General features: G+C 35.6%; 1 protein-coding gene across 7 annotated transcripts in view; it reads right to left on the bottom strand.

The window, feature by feature from the left end:
- Positions 1–18,893, bottom strand: part of LOC122315066 (uncharacterized protein At3g06530) — a 34,461-nt gene extending 15,568 nt beyond the window's left edge. The window contains exons 1-27 of one of the 7 annotated variants that reach the window (XM_043130770.1): positions 18,554–18,893; positions 17,571–17,784; positions 17,359–17,454; positions 17,154–17,271; positions 16,907–17,080; positions 16,145–16,315; positions 11,986–12,041; positions 11,796–11,885; positions 11,560–11,708; positions 11,216–11,298; positions 10,998–11,126; positions 10,739–10,813; positions 10,348–10,516; positions 8,927–9,066; positions 8,722–8,814; positions 7,070–7,292; positions 6,722–6,819; positions 6,452–6,604; positions 6,165–6,321; positions 4,489–4,622; positions 4,211–4,292; positions 3,961–4,123; positions 2,667–2,742; positions 2,372–2,545; positions 2,216–2,281; positions 2,019–2,123; positions 1,730–1,822 (exon numbers count right to left, since the gene is read on the bottom strand). In XM_043130770.1, coding sequence (XP_042986704.1) covers positions 1,730–1,822; positions 2,019–2,123; positions 2,216–2,281; positions 2,372–2,545; positions 2,667–2,742; positions 3,961–4,123; positions 4,211–4,292; positions 4,489–4,622; positions 6,165–6,321; positions 6,452–6,604; positions 6,722–6,819; positions 7,070–7,292; positions 8,722–8,814; positions 8,927–9,066; positions 10,348–10,516; positions 10,739–10,813; positions 10,998–11,126; positions 11,216–11,298; positions 11,560–11,708; positions 11,796–11,885; positions 11,986–12,041; positions 16,145–16,315; positions 16,907–17,080; positions 17,154–17,271; positions 17,359–17,454; positions 17,571–17,784; positions 18,554–18,713 — 3,441 coding nt within the window. In that variant the 5' untranslated portion in view covers positions 18,714–18,893. Of the gene's footprint in view, positions 1–1,729; positions 1,823–2,018; positions 2,124–2,215; positions 2,282–2,371; positions 2,546–2,666; positions 2,743–3,960; positions 4,124–4,210; positions 4,293–4,488; positions 4,623–6,164; positions 6,322–6,451; positions 6,605–6,721; positions 6,820–7,069; positions 7,293–8,721; positions 8,815–8,926; positions 9,067–10,347; positions 10,517–10,738; positions 10,814–10,997; positions 11,127–11,215; positions 11,299–11,559; positions 11,709–11,795; positions 11,886–11,985; positions 12,042–16,144; positions 16,316–16,906; positions 17,081–17,153; positions 17,272–17,358; positions 17,455–17,570; positions 17,785–18,553 lie in introns of those variants that run through there. The other 6 variants (XM_043130771.1, XM_043130772.1, XM_043130773.1 and 3 more) reach the window with 6 other exon arrangements.

Genomic DNA, 18,893 nt, shown 5'->3' with positions numbered 1-18,893 from the left:
TCCAACACCCCCTCCCAAATTGACTTTGCTTTGAAAAAACCCCCCAACAGAAGACCAAGATACTTCAAAGGCAATGGAGAGACCATGCAACCCAAAATATTAGCCAATCCTCCAATATTGCTTACTCACCAACCGCAACCATCTCCATCTTACTAAGATTAATCTTCTACCCGGAAACTGCTTCAAAACAAAGTAAAATAGCCTTCAGAGATTGGATATGTCCTGCATCTGCCTCACAAAATAACAAAGTGTCATCTGCAAACAAAAGGTGAGAAATAATGGTGGAGCCATGGATATCACCCATGGGAAAACTTGAAAAAAATCCTCCCCCTACTACTGCCGACACCATTCTACTTAGGCCTCCATTACCAGAACAAATAGGAGGGGTGATAAGGGATCTCCTTGTCGCAATCTCCGCGAGCGATTAAAGAATCCCACCGGCTCACCATTTACCAAGACCGAGAAGCGCACTGTTGACACACAATGTTTTATCCACTTCCTCCATCTTTCCCAAACCCGCATCTACTCAACATGTATACCAAGAATTCCTAGTTCACAGGGTCATATGCCTTGTCCATATCAAGTTTGCATAAAATACCTGGGACTCCCAACCTGATTCTACTATCCAAGCATTCATTGGCTATAAGAACCGAGTCTAAAATTTGTCTCCCCTTCACAAAGGCATTTTGAGTTTTAGAGATGATCTTCTCCATGACCGTGCTCATCCTATTGGCCAGCACTTTTGAAAGTACCTTATACATACTACCCACAAGACTAATCGGTTTGCAATCAGGTACCTCCATTGCCCCAACCTTTTTAGGGACTAGAGCAATAAAAGTAGCATGAGCAATAAAAGTAGCATTTAGGCTTTTTTCAAATTTTCCATGAGTGAAAAATTCTTGAAAAATCAGCATTACATCCTCTTTCACCACCTCCCAACAAGTCCAAAAAAAAGCCATAGTGAATCCATCTGGGCATGGGGCTTTATCTTTGTTCATTTTCCTGATTACTTGGTGTACTTCTTCCTTTTCAAATGGTCTCTCCAACCAAACCCTACTAAGCTTTCATGATTACCTAGTATCTACTGCCACCTCTAAACTAGGTGTCCTCTCTTGTATAGTCTTGTATATCTGGGTTACACCTACACTTTATTATTAACAAAAGCTTTTATAGCTTCTCAAAAAGAGATTTTTTTGATAGATAATCAAGAAGTTATATTCATAGAGATAGGCAAAACCCAGGTCCACAGGAAGTATGCATGAGGATCTTCTCAAAGAGAAATCACAATCGACTCTCCAATAAAAGTGATTCACAGCTAATTTGATCGAGCTTTGGACTTTTCAGAACCTTTTTGCCTGTAAACTGACAGTAAGGACTTCAAAAGCACCAAGATTTCCTTATCCGTTTTGCTCATCAGAGATGAAGCCTGACTCATCCCATTCAGGCACAAAGTTCTCATAATAATTTTTTTTCAATGTGTTAATTTCCATTATATTTTATGAATACTAATTCACTTTCTCCTCAAAGGTTGGTCATCATGATCATACTAAGAAATTAAATTGCATTCTTCTTCAAAGTGTCAAATAACAGTCCAAAATTGAAGTAGAAGCCTAAGCAAAAGCAAAAATTTTCTACCAACAGATTTAAAATACTTGATAAGTGGTGCAATAACAAAAAATGCTGAAGGTACTCCAACAAAGAAAAGAAACTGAAAAAGCAAGAGACAAACATTTAACCGCAGCAAGGCATCTCTGGTTGCATTTTGTACATCCCCATTAGCATGCCGGAATAAGAACACCAGTTGATAAAACAGACGCTCCTGCTTGGAACAGAAAAGCAAAACCACAGATTTCAGCCATAACAGGAATAAAAAGTATTTTATATTTAAAAAAAAAAAAAAACATAGGAGAGAATATACATTATTGTTCCATGATTACATATAGTAGTTAAAGAAAAATATTGAGACTCAATAGGATTTCCAAGCAATACATGGGTCCCAGTTAATGAGTAAAAGTCACCTGTACATCATTCTGCAACCCATAGTAAAGATGACCATTGAGCTTCTTTAAAACAGTGATAATAGGCAGTATAACAGCTGGGTCTTCTGAAGTCATGCTGTCCAACTGAAGAGTCCAACACCAGATGTCATTACATCAAGGCAACAGCAAAATCCAGAATATAGGAACAAATCTTAAACAAGTTGCAACCAACTTACTTGCAACGCCTTCAATAAATAATCTCCAAAAGCATATTCATCAAGAACAGAGCTTGAAGCACAGCTCTATTTAACAAGATGATGAAGTCCAAATTAAATACAGAAAGACAAAGGGAAGCATAAACTCACAAACATTCAGAACCATATTTAACTTACCTCCAGAAGAAGGCATAGGATCTCAATCTCATTTTTCAACAATTTCTGGCAAGACTTGTCCGGTTCAAAGTAATATTGACTGCGTCTTTCCAAAAGTAAAGATAAAAAGGACTTGACATCTTTAATGTGCATAACAGCACTGTCCATTCCTTTGAGTAAAGATAGAATCATTAGCTGCATATGACATTCAAGTCCCATTTAATTTTATCTCCACCCTATTAAAAGTGTCTAGAGAAGGTCTACATAAATGAAAATAATAAACATGAAATTATGGTGAAAAAAGATAGTGTGAAACCTTCCCATAATCAGAAAGTTTGAGAGCAGAACCCAAAATAAAGGCAAGAATATTTTCTTTTGTAGATTGATCAAACCTGTCAAAGAAGGTTGGAGAATAAAAAACTAGGATTAGAATATGCTTATTAATGGACATTAGTTTTTGATGAATAAAAAAAAAATTTTTGATGAATTATTAATGGACATTAGTTAAAAACTAAATACTTAGAAACTGTTCTTGAAGGACCTATAAAAAATGATATGATCATTTATTAAAATAAAATAAAAAACTACTACTCAAATAATTATTGATAAAAAAGTTCATTAAAAAACCATCACAAATGCATGATGAAAAACTTTCTACTTTCCAAGCAATAAATCCATAAGATGTAAAAAGAGGAAGAGGGAGAGAATTTCAATTATAAGCTCCACATCTCAAAAGACAAAAGGCATTATGAAGGAATCAGAAACACGACGTGAGATATATTAATGAAGATCATACCTAAGATCAACAGATGCAACATGGTAATTTGCCCACTAACAGATGAACTAAAGCAACCAACTCACATCCTAAACCCCAAGGCAGCTGCTAACTAGGCATCACAATCCAAATTGTGCACACTTTTGCTCCAAAATGATAAACTTGCCAAGACTTCGTTTTATCCTAGTTGCATCTTTTTATCACGCAACATACAAGAATCTTAAAATAATTGAAAATCAAGTATTGGGGCAGGCTAAATAAAAAGGAAATAAACATCAAGAGAAATAAAAACAAAGTTATCAGTACTAGCAGAAGAGGTGCCTAATTATCCACATCCTCAGACTCATACACATTCAATCTCTATGAAAACCAATACATCCCTTAATCAAGAAAATTGTTAGTATAAACCATATATGCCCCACGCTAGAAACTACCAAAATTGTTGTAGTATATAAAATTAAGCAGTATCCAGCAAAGGAATACTATGACCATATTCTTTCATGGGAGAAGTACTTCTGAACTTGTATTGATGAATAACAACCATGGGGGACCTTCGATTTAAATCTTAAATTTTGGATGTTAAGCATGCTTAGTCGCACACATCACAAGGAGAACGGTGAAAAGAAACCCCCAAATAAATAATTCCAAAATCCAACCAAAAAGGCAACAACACAAACAGAAAAACCATATATATATATATATATATATTATATAAACTGGAGAAGCATCAATACATTTACAGCATAATCTTCAGAGTGAATGAGAATGATGAATTAAGATGATCAAGATGGGGTACAAAGGTTTTATATAACGACAGCATTTCATAGGTACCTACCTCTGTTGAATACTTTGAGGCACTAGAAGGCTACAGGAAGATGAGCCAAGCAAAGATTCCAACAATGATGGCAAGAATTGTTTGTCTGATAGTATAAGCCTTTTTTGTTGAACCATCAAGCCCAAAAGTTCACCAAGAAAATGACTCCAAATACAATTATTCCCTGCCAATGAATAGATTGAGAATATGCCCATACTGGAGCAAAAAATAGAGAGAACATATAACAACTTCATTACGACAGCAATGATACCATTTTTCTTGCTAGAAAAGTCTGCACGAGCCCATAGGGCATATAGTCCTTCAATGCAGTTCATTGCAGCAACCCTTATATCCTGAAAGGAAAGACAACGGATCCTTAAGGAATCAGAACCTAATAATACGCATGCTTTCAATGTAACAACTACAGGAGGTAAATAATTGCCTGCTACAGTAGAAATGTTTAAGAAACCCCTTTCTTAAAATCTAGAAACTCAAAGTTGCCACAGCAATGAAAATACGATACTAAATAATGGTAATTGACATTGATACCTGGTCATCACTGGTCAATGGGACAAGAACTGAAGGAAATTCAGCAAAAAGTTCAATTGGCAATCTATCTTCGGAATGAAAGCAAAGGAGTGCAAAACAGCGGAGACTCTCAATTTTGACAGTAACAGGAACACCTACAAAAAGGAATAGCCAGCATAGGATCAATGTGAAGGCACATTGATTCAAAACAAAATATTCAAAGAATCAGAAAATGCCTCAAAAATGCAATACTTCCAGAAAACAAATTATCTTCATCAATCAAATGATTGAATGAAAAAAGGGTTAAATACTAAAATAGTCTATGCAGTTTGGCCTTTAGATAAACTACTCCCTAACTTTTAATTTTGAACTTTTTCATCGATGTACTCTCAACTTGGATCATTTTGATCCATCCGCTGCACATCCATGAGACCCAATAATAAAAATGGAACCCACTCATAAGCCACATCATCGCCAATAAAAATGCACCACATGTCAACAAATAAAATTATAAAATATAAAAAAATTAAAAAAATAAAATAAAAACTTAAAAACCCAAAAAAAAATCAAAAAATATTTTGATTTATTAAAATAAACTTTCAGATCATAAGGGGGAGGTTCCCCTTCCCCTCCCCATCAAATGGGTGGCTTGGCTTTTTTGCTTTTCAAAAATTTTTCTTGCAGGTTTTTAATATATTTTATTTTTATTTGTTGACACTTGACGCATTTTTATTGGTGATGATGTGGCTTATGAGCCACGTGGTGGGGGTTCCATTAATGGGTCAACAGAACAACCAAAATGATCAAAGTTGAGAGTAATAGAGAAAAAGTTCAAAAACTAAAAGTCACAGAATAAACTGTCTGAAGGTCAAATCAGTAGGACTACTTTAATAGTTGATAGAAAAAATACAAAATATTGGAGTAATAAATAACTTATAGAAAAAATTCAATCATTAAATATCACGCTAAAAACCGTGCACTAAAAAAATGACAACATGCCCATTGGCCTTCATTTTTCTCCAAGTAAAAACAATGATATAGAAAATGTTCAATTTTGGATGATGCATGCTTTTTCACGTCTTCATCTTTACTAGCAGCAACAGTGTAGAAACTGAAAAAAGTGAAATACTGAGGAATTCAACTTAAAAAAAGGGTCCATAAGCCCAAGAATATTGCAAAAACAAAGTAGTTATACCAACTCTCAAGTTCTGCATTCATATGTCCAGGAAGTCATTTTTATGCCCATTGATTGGATCGCAACTCAAAAGATTCTTACTCTACCTTTCCTGGAGTTTTGGGTGTTTGTTTTTTTTGTAGTTACCCTCAATATTTTTTAATTTTTCAGTTTTCACCCTTTCTACTTCCCTTGTACCAAGCTTGACCCTGTGTTTTTTCTCACTCGCTCAATTACTTCTAAAAAAAATATCATGGTTCAACACATGTTAAAGGTCATGAAGAAAGGGGGCAGACTTTTTCTATTTAAGCCAGAAAGTTCTGTATGGACAACGAAAGAGGTAGATATAAACACCAGGAAAAGCTGCAATAACAACTAGAACTGAAGAATGGGGAAAAACCAGCAGCGAATAAGAAAGCCATGGTAAGCAAATGATAGAAAGAGCAATGGTGACAGAGAATGTTATTTGAGGTGAATGGAAGAAGAAGAAAGCAAGTACTAAAAGGAGAATCCATATAAGCACCTTCTTCTGTAAAAAATGGGGAAAGAAAATGTGCAGGAGCTGTCTTGCACCTAGTGACAAGGTAATTAAGGTGTTCCTTGAAAACATCCTTAAACCGAGAGGTAGCGAAAAAAATGAACAAATCTTGAAGCCTGAGAACCCATTTGTCATCAGCATCCTGCAATGATCATAAAGATTCATATCCAGCACTGAAAACTTATAAATCCAGCAATGATGTCAATGACCACTCACCAGAGCAGCCTTAGAAAATAAGAAAAATAAACAGCCAAAGAAAGAAAAATACTAACCGTCAAGTCATCTCCATGTACTGTTGATATCAACTTCTCCAGTAACCTCCAAAATATGCAAATCAGGATCTTTGTATTTAATGCACTGAGATTAGAATCAAACATCTGCTCTAAAAATCTTTGGCACTCCCAACTTAGAATTTCTGGATTGAACTGTTAATCAAATAAGGAAGACAGACCAAACCACCAGAAAAAATTAAAATTCAACTCCATCAGGGTGAACACAGAATCTAACAACAAAATCCAACTGCTATTAATTTTCTTTCCTACCTCTTCCATGGAAACATCAACCACAGATGCCAATGCTTCCAACTCTCTCTTCAAAACTGGATAGCAAGCTTCAAACAGTACTGAAAATTGGCCATTTTCTAACAAACAAGAAAATACAGGGCTAAGAATCCTAGATTCATCAAAAAAAGCATTATACATGAAAAAGAAAAGAACATAGCCAAAGAAAAACCAATCTTGCAAAATTCTATAAGAAAGACATGCATCAGTTACTTGATTAGAAAAGTAAACATCGCAAACCAGAGATTATGATGTGGAAAGCCACAGCGACATGGAATGAGTAGCATTTTAGTACTTGCAGAAAAAAGTAGAAGTGGAGAGAGAACGTACTATTATGCATCATAACTGATTGCATCAGCATAAAAAAGAAGAGTGTCTTCGACGACTCGAAATCATAACTGCTACTGATAAGCCAAGCCAAGTTTTCCTCAGGGTTCATCAAAAAAGTCTCCGCCAAACTCGTAATCGTCTTCATGTTAATTGAAGAAAGATTTCGAGGTTGTGATGTCTGCACTTCATATGCAACTTCATGAAAACTAACCATACAACTTTCCTAATGGGAGAAAAAATAAATTAAAAGAAAAAAAGGTAAAAAAGGAAAAGTATATATTAGATGAATATGGATCAGAAAAATTGTATATTCCAAAGTAGAATGGTACCATGGGGATGTCTCAGGAATCCACCCCAGCCATGAGTCCATATTACTATGAAACACAGTCCAAGCCCAATGAAATGAAATTTTGAAATTGAGTAGTTCTAGATACAGAATGTTGTTATCCATATCTAGTTTGAATTAAAGGAACATTATAATATAAACTAGGTGCTAAACCAAATAAGATTACAATATGATATATTTTATTAGTCAAAAGGGCCATCTCATCAAGGTTCAAAGAAACAAACACTCAAATTAAAAGTAGCAGGCTTTAATTCATATGGCATTGGCAATTCGTTATCCCAAGTGACAATATAAAGACCAATTGCTTACGTAGACTCTCAGAAAACATTAATATTTCCTTTGATTGATTCCAAATCAAAATTGCTCCTATAAAGTCACGTTGCCACACTACATTGCTGCTTCATGCACTTAGCTTTCCCGATGCCCTAATATTAATCTTCTCGTCCATTTCCAACAAAATGAAAGTCCAAATGTGCCATCTGGCAATGTTACTAGTCTTCAGAATTAAAAACACTCAAGAGTCAAAACCTGTGCTTATAAACCTCTAAGAAAACAAAAAGGTCGATAGGTCTCCTCAACATTGACACATTGCAGTTTTACAATCACCTTACAAATGTTTTTTTTTTTATAAGTAATAAGTAGATTTTATTCATACAAATGAAATAGGCATAGCCCGTGTACACAGGAAGTATACAAAAGATCACCTAAATACATTCTAGGTTAAGGAAATCATCTTACAGATGTTAAAGGAACATCACCTAATTTTAACATTAAAAAGGTCATTATATGAAGCTGGTAAAAAAGAATATGCAGAAAGTTATACAGGACTGTTCTCTTGAAAGAAAACTGTTATGTCAAAGACTTTTGACACAAACGTTGTGCCAGACACAAGTTTCATATCTCCAAAATTGGTCAAGCCTATTTATATAGAGCCAAATTTGTTATGTCTTCTTGTTTTGGAAGTTGACTGGACAAAAATTTAGAAATAGAATATCAAAACACCCATAGTCCTTCACTATTGTAGGCTTATATATCTTCCCATAGACAAAATTTAATACAAAAAATAAACGAAAACGAAGCATACAGGCAAACATGTATAGAAACACCCTCTCTTGTCTTATACTCACCACTTTCTAACTCTTGCAACACACATGCACAGATGAGTCAATATTTTCCCTTGTACATGAAAAACCAAGAATAATCGGGACATTAAAATTACCCACAAACTCTTCACACAGGTGTTTTGGTGAAAATAAAGACAACTATCATAATGGAGTAAATAGAATCTCACAATTAAATAATTTACCATTGTTGTTCTGGAGGCACCAGAAAGATCAGAGAAAAGTGGCCATTTTACTTCCTTGGCTAATTGCAGAGCTTTCAAATTCAGTATCTGTGTCTGCAGGTAGTATGATAGAAAAATCAAACACCAAAGACAGAAACATAAATAATATGCTACATGGAAACCGAAAAAATCAACCAAACACAAGTTCAAGACAGAAAAACAAAACCTTTGGTAGAATTAAGAGTAAAGGAAACAGCATGGCAGAAAATTTCTTCAGGCCATCATCATGATGATGGAAGTTTGAGTTGGCATTATTCAGGCAGGCAACAGCAACATCAGCAGCTAGATTCGTTTTATCTGATGAACCTACAAATGGGAACAGAACAAGAAATGAGACGTAGGTTCATAATGAGCTAGCAAAGAAAAGCTTTTAGTTTTTAATTTTTATTGTTTGAGTTCCAGTCTGCTAGACACATCACCAATGAATTTATCTTTTTAAGAAGAGCGGATCCAGATAAATCTGTGGTTGAAAACTCCTTAAAGACTTCCCATGAGAAACTTCTCTGACTAAAGGACTTCCACTTTAAGAATCTCCAAAATCTGATTATTAAAGAGCCAATTTGTTCATCCTTTTTCTCTATAGTAACCATTCTGTAGATCCTAAATGTATAGCTCCGTTGCTTACAGAAACTTTTCTTCAACAGTGTGTGCAGGCCAAAGGTTCAAATTGTATTATTTGATACACAAAACTATTGAAGAGAATAAAAGTTTAAATTCATTTAGACCCCAAACATGTCCAACTTAGGGATGCCAATTTTTTGGCCAGAAAAACCATGCATTTCAATATCTTTATCAGCATGACAGAACTACAAAAAGTTTTTATCCGCAAACAAAATTTTATTGATGACATAACTACAATATGAGTTGACTCTGCCTACAGTCAATCATACTAATTATTGCACCTCCATCCCGTCAATTTGTCAATGCTTCCTTAATTAATTTCTCCTCCTTCAAAAGGGAATCATAATACCTAGCAATCTCTTGTAAAATAAGACATGATTCACCAGCTTTCTAAAAATCAACAAAGACACGTCAATTGAAAACCACAATCCTGATGTAAGCCTTCTATAAGCAATATATAAGGTGGCTTTTTAGTTCATATTTGTATCACAGTCTAACAATTGGGGAATTGGGAGGGGACCACAGCTAATATCAAAACTAGATACAAATAAGAAATCGAATCAAAGCCACCGATCTAGGCAAGTGTAAGTCCAGAACATTTTTTTTTTTTTTTTGACAAGTCCAGAACATAATAGACCGCCCATGGAAATCCAATGAAATTAGCATCATATGTAGGCTTTACCGCCTTTCAAATCAACATTGAGACATGTTTTTTTTATACGTAAACATTTAGACAGATGTTTTTTTTATACGTAAACATTTAGACAGATGTAAACAGGAGCCAATTCACTATGGTGACACTGAAGTCCAAAACCTAAAATTAGAAGCCAAACATCAAGTGCATAATGTCAGCCACCAATTATAGCAGAAGAGAACCATATCAGCGCACTGGCAGAGATAGTGAACATATAGAACAAAACACTTCAGGTCAGTCTGGCCAGAGCATTTATTACATGTCAAACTCACCCGACATCAGAATGCCAATGCATCTTTTAAGCACATTCTGCAATTCTTTAATAAAATCAGAATAAGTAATCATATCCAACAATCCATCTAAAGATAGAGCTGCCTGAACCACAGTTAGATCATCATCGTAAAGCTGCCGTAACACAGCATCCTGAATAGTTACAAGGCTCTGGTCCACAAGAGAAAAGAAAATTATGAGCAAAATATTTTGAATCTGGAATCAGTATCCAAAGGTATAATACCTTGATATGTGGAAATGATTTCAAAAAACCCTCTCCCCCAAGTGGGCGGCTTTTTTTCTCTCTTTGTATGCATGGCACAATGGAAAACACATGCACACAAGAAATGTATATATCACATGCATATATATGTCAAAGAGACTAGAAAATACCTGCGAATCAACAGCCTTGGATTTAAAAAACCCAGAGGATTTTAAACCAGACAATGTCGCACATCGGACTGCAGCCTACACCACATTATAGATGGATAAAAAGACACTACAACAAATATTGATAGGAAACAATTCTGATAAAAATAAAGTAAAAGCATTACCAAAGCACGCAATCCCAAACCATTTTTATCGGTAAAGCAGCATTTTACTGATAAAAGAAATAGGCATAGCCCAAGCATACAGGAATCTGATATAATACCTTTGGATGATGCAATGCAAACCAAACTTTTGAATCTGATATACCAAGTGACGTATCCAAGTTTGCATCCAGCACCTTCCCTAATATCTCATATGCCGATTCACCTTTCTTAGACTGCGGTTTAGTATCCTATTAAAAAATTCCAAAAGATCAAATTCTTGGAATTACAAAGAGGGGGGCACAAAGAGAGAGGAAGAGAGAGAATATGGTCAAAAAACCTCAAGGAACTTGCAAACTGCTATTCGCAGTTCAGTCGGATAATGCTGGCTAACCACTACCAAAATTTTCTTTGCCCATGTTCCTAATGAAAATCCAAAATCACGGTGAGAAATAAGAACTAACCAACTAAAGATAGTTGTACAAAATAATAAAACCTCGATGATGTAGCTCTAGGATCAGATAAAAGAAAGGCAAGCTACACATCTGAGGATGCACTCACTCAAAGTACATCCCATAATCTTGCAGAAATTATGAGTAAATGAAGATGAAATGTAACAAAAAAATCCATATGTGTGAATATATAATATACAAATGATGTAAAAGAAAAACAAAAATAAGGTACCAGATTCAGATAATGCTGGATCGCCAACTTTTTTAGACAATTTCAAGCATGACAATAGCACATTTCTGACCAACTGGAAAACTAAATGCTTTATGGGGACTGTCTCTACTATTGATGCCAAAGCCAGATGGCACAATTCATCAGAAGAGCTGCAAATGAATGATAATCAGTAACAAATGCTGAATAAAAGAGTTGACATCAACAGGGATTATTGGGAATGACAATGGGATTCCCACCTGTAGTCAACCAGAACCTCCATAAGCATAGAAAGGAATCGATCAATATTGAACTCCTTAGACAATCCCATAAGGATTACAGCCAAATCTCTACAAATGGGAGCATGAAAAAAATTTGAGCAAATACAAATGAGAAAATAGCCTGCGAAGTATGTCTTATCCTCAAAAATGTTAAAGGAAGTAGGACTACCTTATATCCTTCAGAGTCTCCAATGCCTTCTTCGGGAACACATCCAGAGATTGCATCTGACAGATTTCATCCAAACTAAAAAATGAGGGGAAAAAAAAAAATTGCATGTAACATATAATATATATATGTACACACGCATACATACATCATACATATATATATATATATGCAAGTGCGGCAAAAACCATTGAATGAGTTAAAAACCATTGAATGAGTTAAGCGTCTTTGATGCCATTGAACAAGAGAGAGTTCTAGCCATTGAGAAGAAAGTGAAGAGGGATTCATGTTGGTGAAAATGTGATTTGTGACAAGGGGGAGATTGAAGATAATATTGTGAATTTCTATGAGAATCTTTTTCTTGAAGAACATTCATGGAGGCCCAAGTTAGATGGGCTGGTTTTTGACCCCAATGATCAGTCTACAGCAGTTTGGTTGAAGAGGCACTTTGAGGAAGATGAAGTTCTTGATGTAGTTATGGGCATGTCTAAGGATAAGGCTCCGGGTCCCAATGGTTTTTCCATGGCATTTTTCCAAGCTTGCTGGGATATTGTGAAGGATGACATTATGAAAGTTTTTGACGAATTCTATTCCTTCAGGAAATTTGAAAAAAAATTTAACACAACTTTTATAGCTCTCATCCCTAAAAAGGCGGGTGCTGTAGAAATGAGGGATTTTCACCCTATTAGCTTGATAAATGGGGTTTATAAGATCATCTCTAAGGTGTTAGCTAACCGCCTTTGTGTGGTTATGGATAAGATTATAACAAAGTCCCAAAATGCATTCATGAAGGGAAGACATCCTTGACTTGATATTAGTTGCTCATGAGTGTTTGGAAAGTAGAAAAGGGATGGGACAATCTGGAATTTTAGTCAAATTGGACATGGAAAAGGCTTTTGATCATGTCAATTGGGATTTTCTCCTTTACTTGCTTGGGAGATTTGGATTTGGGGAGAAATGGTGCTCATGGATAAGACATTGTATTTCGACGGCTAAGTTCTCTATTTTGGTGAATGGTTCTTCGGCTGGCTTTTTCAGCAGCTCCTGTGGATTAAGGCAAGGAGACCCATTATCTCCTTTCCTTTTTGTCTTAGTCATGGATGCCTTGAGTCGTATGATTGAAGTGGTTGTTGAAGGAGGTTTTGTATCGGGATTTAAGGTGGGAGATGTTTCTAGGGGCTGCATCACAGTTTCTCATCTTCTCTTCGCAGATGATACTTTAATTTTCAGTGATGCTAACAAGGATCATCTTCATGCTTTAAGAGCTTTATTGTTATGTTTTGAAGCTGTCTCCGGGCTTAGAATTAATTTATCTAAGTCTGAAATTGTTCCTGTGGGTTCAGTCAGCAATATTTTTTATCTGACCAATATTCTGGACTGTAAAGTTTCTTCTTTAGCCATGAAATATCTTGGGTTACCTTTGGGGGCTCATCATAAATCTGTGTCTATTTGGGATGGGGTGATTGAGAAGATCGAGAGGAGGCTAGTTGGCTGCAAAAAACTATATTTGTCCAAAGGGGGTAGAGTTACTTTGATTAAAAGCACCTTGTCTAATTTACCCACTTATTACCTCTCTCTTTTCCCTATTCCAGCAGGGGTGGTCAAAAAAATTGAGAGGATTTTTAGAAATTTCTTATGGGATGGTATTGGGGAGGAACGTAAATTTCACTTGGTGAGTTCGAATAAGGTTTGTACTCCGGTGTCTACTAGAGGTTTGGGTGTGTGGAATTTAAAGCTTTTTAATAAAGCCCTCCTTAGGAAGTGGCTTTGGAGGTACAACAATGAGAGAAACGCATTGTGGAGACAGATTGTAGATGCTAAATATGGAAGGATGTGGGGAAATTGGTGTACTAATGAAATAAAAGGAGTTTTTGGGATGGGATTATGGAAGTCCATTCAGATGGGATGGGGGGATTTTGTCAAAAATATTAATTTCAAAGTGGGGCCCGGGACTAATATTTTCTTTTGGCATGATGTTTGGTGTGGTAATTCACCCTTAAATTAGCATTCCCTAGCCTTTTCAGGATTGCTAAAAATAAAGGGGCTGCTGTGGCTGATTCATACTTGTTTCTAACAATATGCTGAATTGGAATGTGGATTTTTCTAGAGATTTACAGGACTGGGAGGTGAGTGAAGCTGCTGATTTTTATGTAAAACTTTATAATTCGAAGATTGATCTGATCAGGAAGGATAGGATGCTGTGGGTTAATGATAATAAGTCCAGATTCTCTGTGAATTCCTATTATAAGGTTTTAAATAGTCGTGGTAATAAAATATACCCCTGGAAATGCATTTGGAAAGCTAGAGCGTACAGTAAAGTTGCATTTTTCTGCTGGTTGGTGTCACTGGAGAAAGTTTTAATTACTGATAATTTGAGGAAAAGGGGTTTATATGGGATGGATTGGTGCTTCGTGTGTAAAAAAGATGGTGAATCTGTTAACCACCTGTTTCTTCATTGCGAAATGGTGACTGTTTTGTGGAATGAGTTATTCGCAAGGGTAGGCATTGCTTGGGTGATGCCCTTTCATGTGGTGAATTTCTTGGCTAGTTGGGAAGGTGCTGCAGGTTGTGGAGGCAATAAAGCTGAGTGGAGGATGATTCCTTCGTGTTTGTTTTGGTGTTTATGGCTTGAGAGAAACGGGAGGTGTTTCCAAGATTGTGAACGCACTATGGGGGAATTTAGGGATTTTTTCTTTAGCACTTCAAATTTTTGGGTGAACAATCTAGTGAGGGATATGAATATTTGTAATGCTGTTCTTTAATTTTGTTTTGCTTTATTTTGTATTTAGGTGTATTCTCTTGTACACTTCCCATGTACTTGGGCTATGCCTATTTACTTGGAATAAAATTTTTTATAACCTATCAAAAAAAAAACTATTAGAGAATATAACAATGATTACTCTCCTTGAGAAAGTACCGAGGATAATAAAAAGATATTAGTCTAAACTGTAAGATAACAACTACAGATACACCAAAAAAAGTGAATTTATAGAGGAGTACAAATTAATAAAACTATTAGATGTTGTAAATCAAAACAGGAGTGCAGCAACCATGGTCATCACATCCTCCAAAACAAGTGAAAATAATATCTTACATGTGCATGTTATGCAAGTAATCAATAGAAATTGAAAAGCTAATAAAGGAGCAATACCAATCCACTTGATGGAACAAGAAGTTGATAATTGCTCCTTTATTTTCAATAAATTGTATTACGAATATCAATGATTTACAAAGTAATTAAGCAGAGCGCTTACTTCAAATCATGAGAATCAAACCATCCAACAAAAGGGGATTCCTTCAAGTATTTAATTGAGAGGAAAATAGTCCAAGTGTAATATCGGCATAGAATGAAGAAAGGCATAATTACAAAGACAAGAATTTGATGCTTGAAGCCATACTAAGGTCATTGTGGAACTATGAAGGAAAAACAATTAATTCAAACCTAATAAAAAAACACAACCTATCAAAAAACTAAAAGAACAAATAAGTAAAGAAACCTTTAAGTCACCTTTATTAATCCTTTTTAAGGCAAAGCCAGTTGATTCTAAATGTAAGGATGCTGACCTGTTAAAGTTAGTTGTCATGATTTCCCAGTATCTAATATTGTCAGTCTCCAGAAATTATGTTCTTAAAAAAAAAAAACATCACACTAGTAATGTCATAATTGCTTCAATATCTATGCATTGGACAATGGGCAACTAAAAGAACCCTTTTGTAGGAGCATCACGAGGGTGTTGATAATTGAGAACTTTGTTGAAAGAAAATAAAATATAATGTCAAGAAAAACTCCCATTGATTTCTACTTGTGAGATATCAAATTGACAACCAATTCAATAGAATAGGATGTACAGTTGAGGATCTCAAGCAGTCATTGATTTATAAATCACTTTTAACAACATATTTGCAAAATAAAAGAAGCCATCATAATATCATTTGTTTACAATAAACAAAAAGGTTTCATATAATAGTAATAACAAAATATATATATAAAAGAATGAAATGAAAGTCTAATTTGATATGCACATAACATAGTGAAAAACCGATTAAACATAAGAAGATTATCACAACTTAGTTAGTAAGGATACTGCATAAGTGCAAAAAAAATGACTGATGTTTCAAAGCTTATGTAACTGGAAAGTTAGCTGCCTACAAAAATGATCACCTGAACAAGGTTGATCAAAGCCATAAGTGACAACCGAAACCATTGCAAATCAGCTGACTCTTTTGCATCCTCACGAGCAATCTCAGCAATTGATCGAATCAAACTCTTGACAAGTTTAGGCGACAAAGCAACTTTATTTGCAAGTAAACCGACAATCATCAAAGCACCAGCCTGCATATAAAACGGTAAGAGTATACTTAAACTATGAAATATCACCATCTTCATCCACAGAACTAGAGATTTTTTGTGGGAGGTAAGAAGGGATAAGAAGCAAGACAATCAAACGTGGATACACCTTGCCTTAAGGCAAGTATGCAGCCAAATGTAACAGTCACATGAAGAAGAAGAAGAAGAAGACTACATTTGCAACTGAGAGACCAACACAGAGAAATATTCACAATATTGACAACATAAGAACAAATGCCTGTAGTAGAATACATGACCTATACTGAAGTATTCCTTGATTCCCTTTACTTTTAGATTATTTTTACAGGCTTTCTTTCTCTTTTTTCATTTTATGTTTAGTTATGTCTATGTATACTCCGTGTATATTTGGGTAGCACCCTGATGGATTTCTCTAAGTAAAATTTTAACCTGCTAACAAAGAAATGAAGATGTGGAAAAAAATCCATATATGTTGATTAGAACTAAAAAACCCAAGATGATGATGAAAGCTCCAAATCATTGCCTTGCATTAAGCAAAAAGATGCTTAAAATAGCAGAATCTACTTCATTTAAGGATATTGTGCCTTTGAGCCTCACCCTGTGATCAGGCCCTCTTCTTTTGCCAGGCTGAAGTCCAGAAAATACAAATGGAAGGATTCTCTTTACAATGTCGTCATCCAGATTTGTAATAGAACCCACAGCCTCAACAACAACTGCTGTGCAAAAGCTGATCATGAAGCTTGAAGGCTGATACTTTTTAGATGGAGATGCCTGCAGTAAAACAATTCAATAATATGTTTCTAGAGTAACTAAACAATAAATTACATCAGAAGTGAAAACTCACATAGTTGCAAATAGCCTCTAAAACCCCGTTATCCCGAATACATTGCTGAACTATAACCTTTCTAGGAGGTGGTGCACCTGAGGCTTTCACACCATCAAGAAACTTCCATTTAGTGTTTCTACATGCCAATGAGTGAAAATATCAGATTCCCTTAATAGGACTTAAAACTTTGTAAAATAACATGTAATTATCGTAACTTCCTAACCCTGTGTCAATCAACTGCATTATTCGAACAAATGCATGGGTGTCATGGAATGGCAAAGCACATAAAATCAATTCCTCAAAATTGAAAACATGAACCCTGCAAATCCAATATATGCCCCATTAAGAACATGCACAAAAATAAATAAATAAATAAATAGACAAGAAGTACAGCACGAATTATAATGAGGCAGCAATGGTTGAAGAAGTGCTCACACATATCTGCGTATCAAGTACTCAAGTGTCTTTAGCGATGAAGGAAGTTGAAAATGACCCGACAATAACCGTAAATACGAACTGATTGAAGCATTAATATGATTGTTTAACTCTATGGTCATCACCTCTCTATCCAATTCTCTGCTTCTATGGCTGAACAGATCATTCTTGTAGTTTCTGAAACGCTCATCTATGCCTATAAGAACCTCCAAACCTGAAAAACCAAATAACCAATACACGATAATAGTTATCTGAAAGTAGGACAGTAAATAGGAAAAGTGTCCGTACTCTTGACTTCAGCCGAGTAAATTATCAGCAATAATTCAAAAACCGTTAAAATGAAACATAATTTTTCATTTTATTTTAGTAATGTTTCATTCGCGAGGAGCTGGATGAGAAGAAACTCTCATGTCCGGTTCTGTAGTAGAGATGGAATTGCTCCAAACCCCGCGGGATGAGGCCAACTTTGGTCTAAAGGAAAGGGCGATCCATTTCGATGAGAAAAAGAACAATAACCGGCTGCGGGAAAGAACTCCAGAAGAAGGTGGACGTGGGAAGAGGAAAGATCGAAAGAATTAGAAAGAATGAAGGAAACTCTATCGACCGGTCTTGGAAGCGCTGGTTCGCAAATCAGGATATGAAGTAGCGATCGCATTAGAGCCCAAACCGCAAAAGGAAGGAGATTCGACTGAGCCTAACAAACATAAAACTTCCTATATTTCTTTTCGCAATTTTTTCATATAACAAAAGCTGGATCTTAGATCATTGCCTCTCAGTCTTTCAACCAACTGAAATGAAAAACTCTCACTTCCATTTTCTTTCTCGACAGAAAACTTTCTCCATACAAAATTCTTCAAAACTTCAACCTTTCCCAAGCACATGTTACGGTTAAGGGGAACAAACTACTAATATCCTCTACAAAACTATTTTCTAGAGAGCAAAACAGAAAAGACTAGAGGTAAATTCGACTAAATTGAGCTAACCTTGTAGCGCCGTGGCCAGTATGGTATCAACATCGATGTCGGCAGCTTCCTTGGGATCGAAGAGTATAGACGGACGAGTGAAAGGCCTCTTGAGCGGCTGCGATTCTCCCTGTCTGAACGACTTGATTATCTGAAACTGCGCGGCTATGGAGGTAGCCATTAAATTTAAGCGAAACAAAAACAAAACTGGAAGAAGATCCCTCGGAGACTTCCGGATAAATGATAAACCCTCGATGGCGCAGAGGATAGAAAGAACCGCGCTCGGGTTGTGTGTGTGACTTAAACCCTAAAAGCAACTCTTCAAATGCAGGGTTTTGTTTGTTTTGGTTGTTAGGTTTTT

The sequence above is a fragment of the Carya illinoinensis genome, chromosome 7 (assembly GCF_018687715.1).
Source record: "Carya illinoinensis cultivar Pawnee chromosome 7, C.illinoinensisPawnee_v1, whole genome shotgun sequence".
Taxonomy (NCBI): Eukaryota; Viridiplantae; Streptophyta; class Magnoliopsida; order Fagales; family Juglandaceae; genus Carya; species Carya illinoinensis.
Note: the sequence above shows the minus strand (reverse complement) of the source record. Positions and strands in the feature narration are given on the sequence as shown.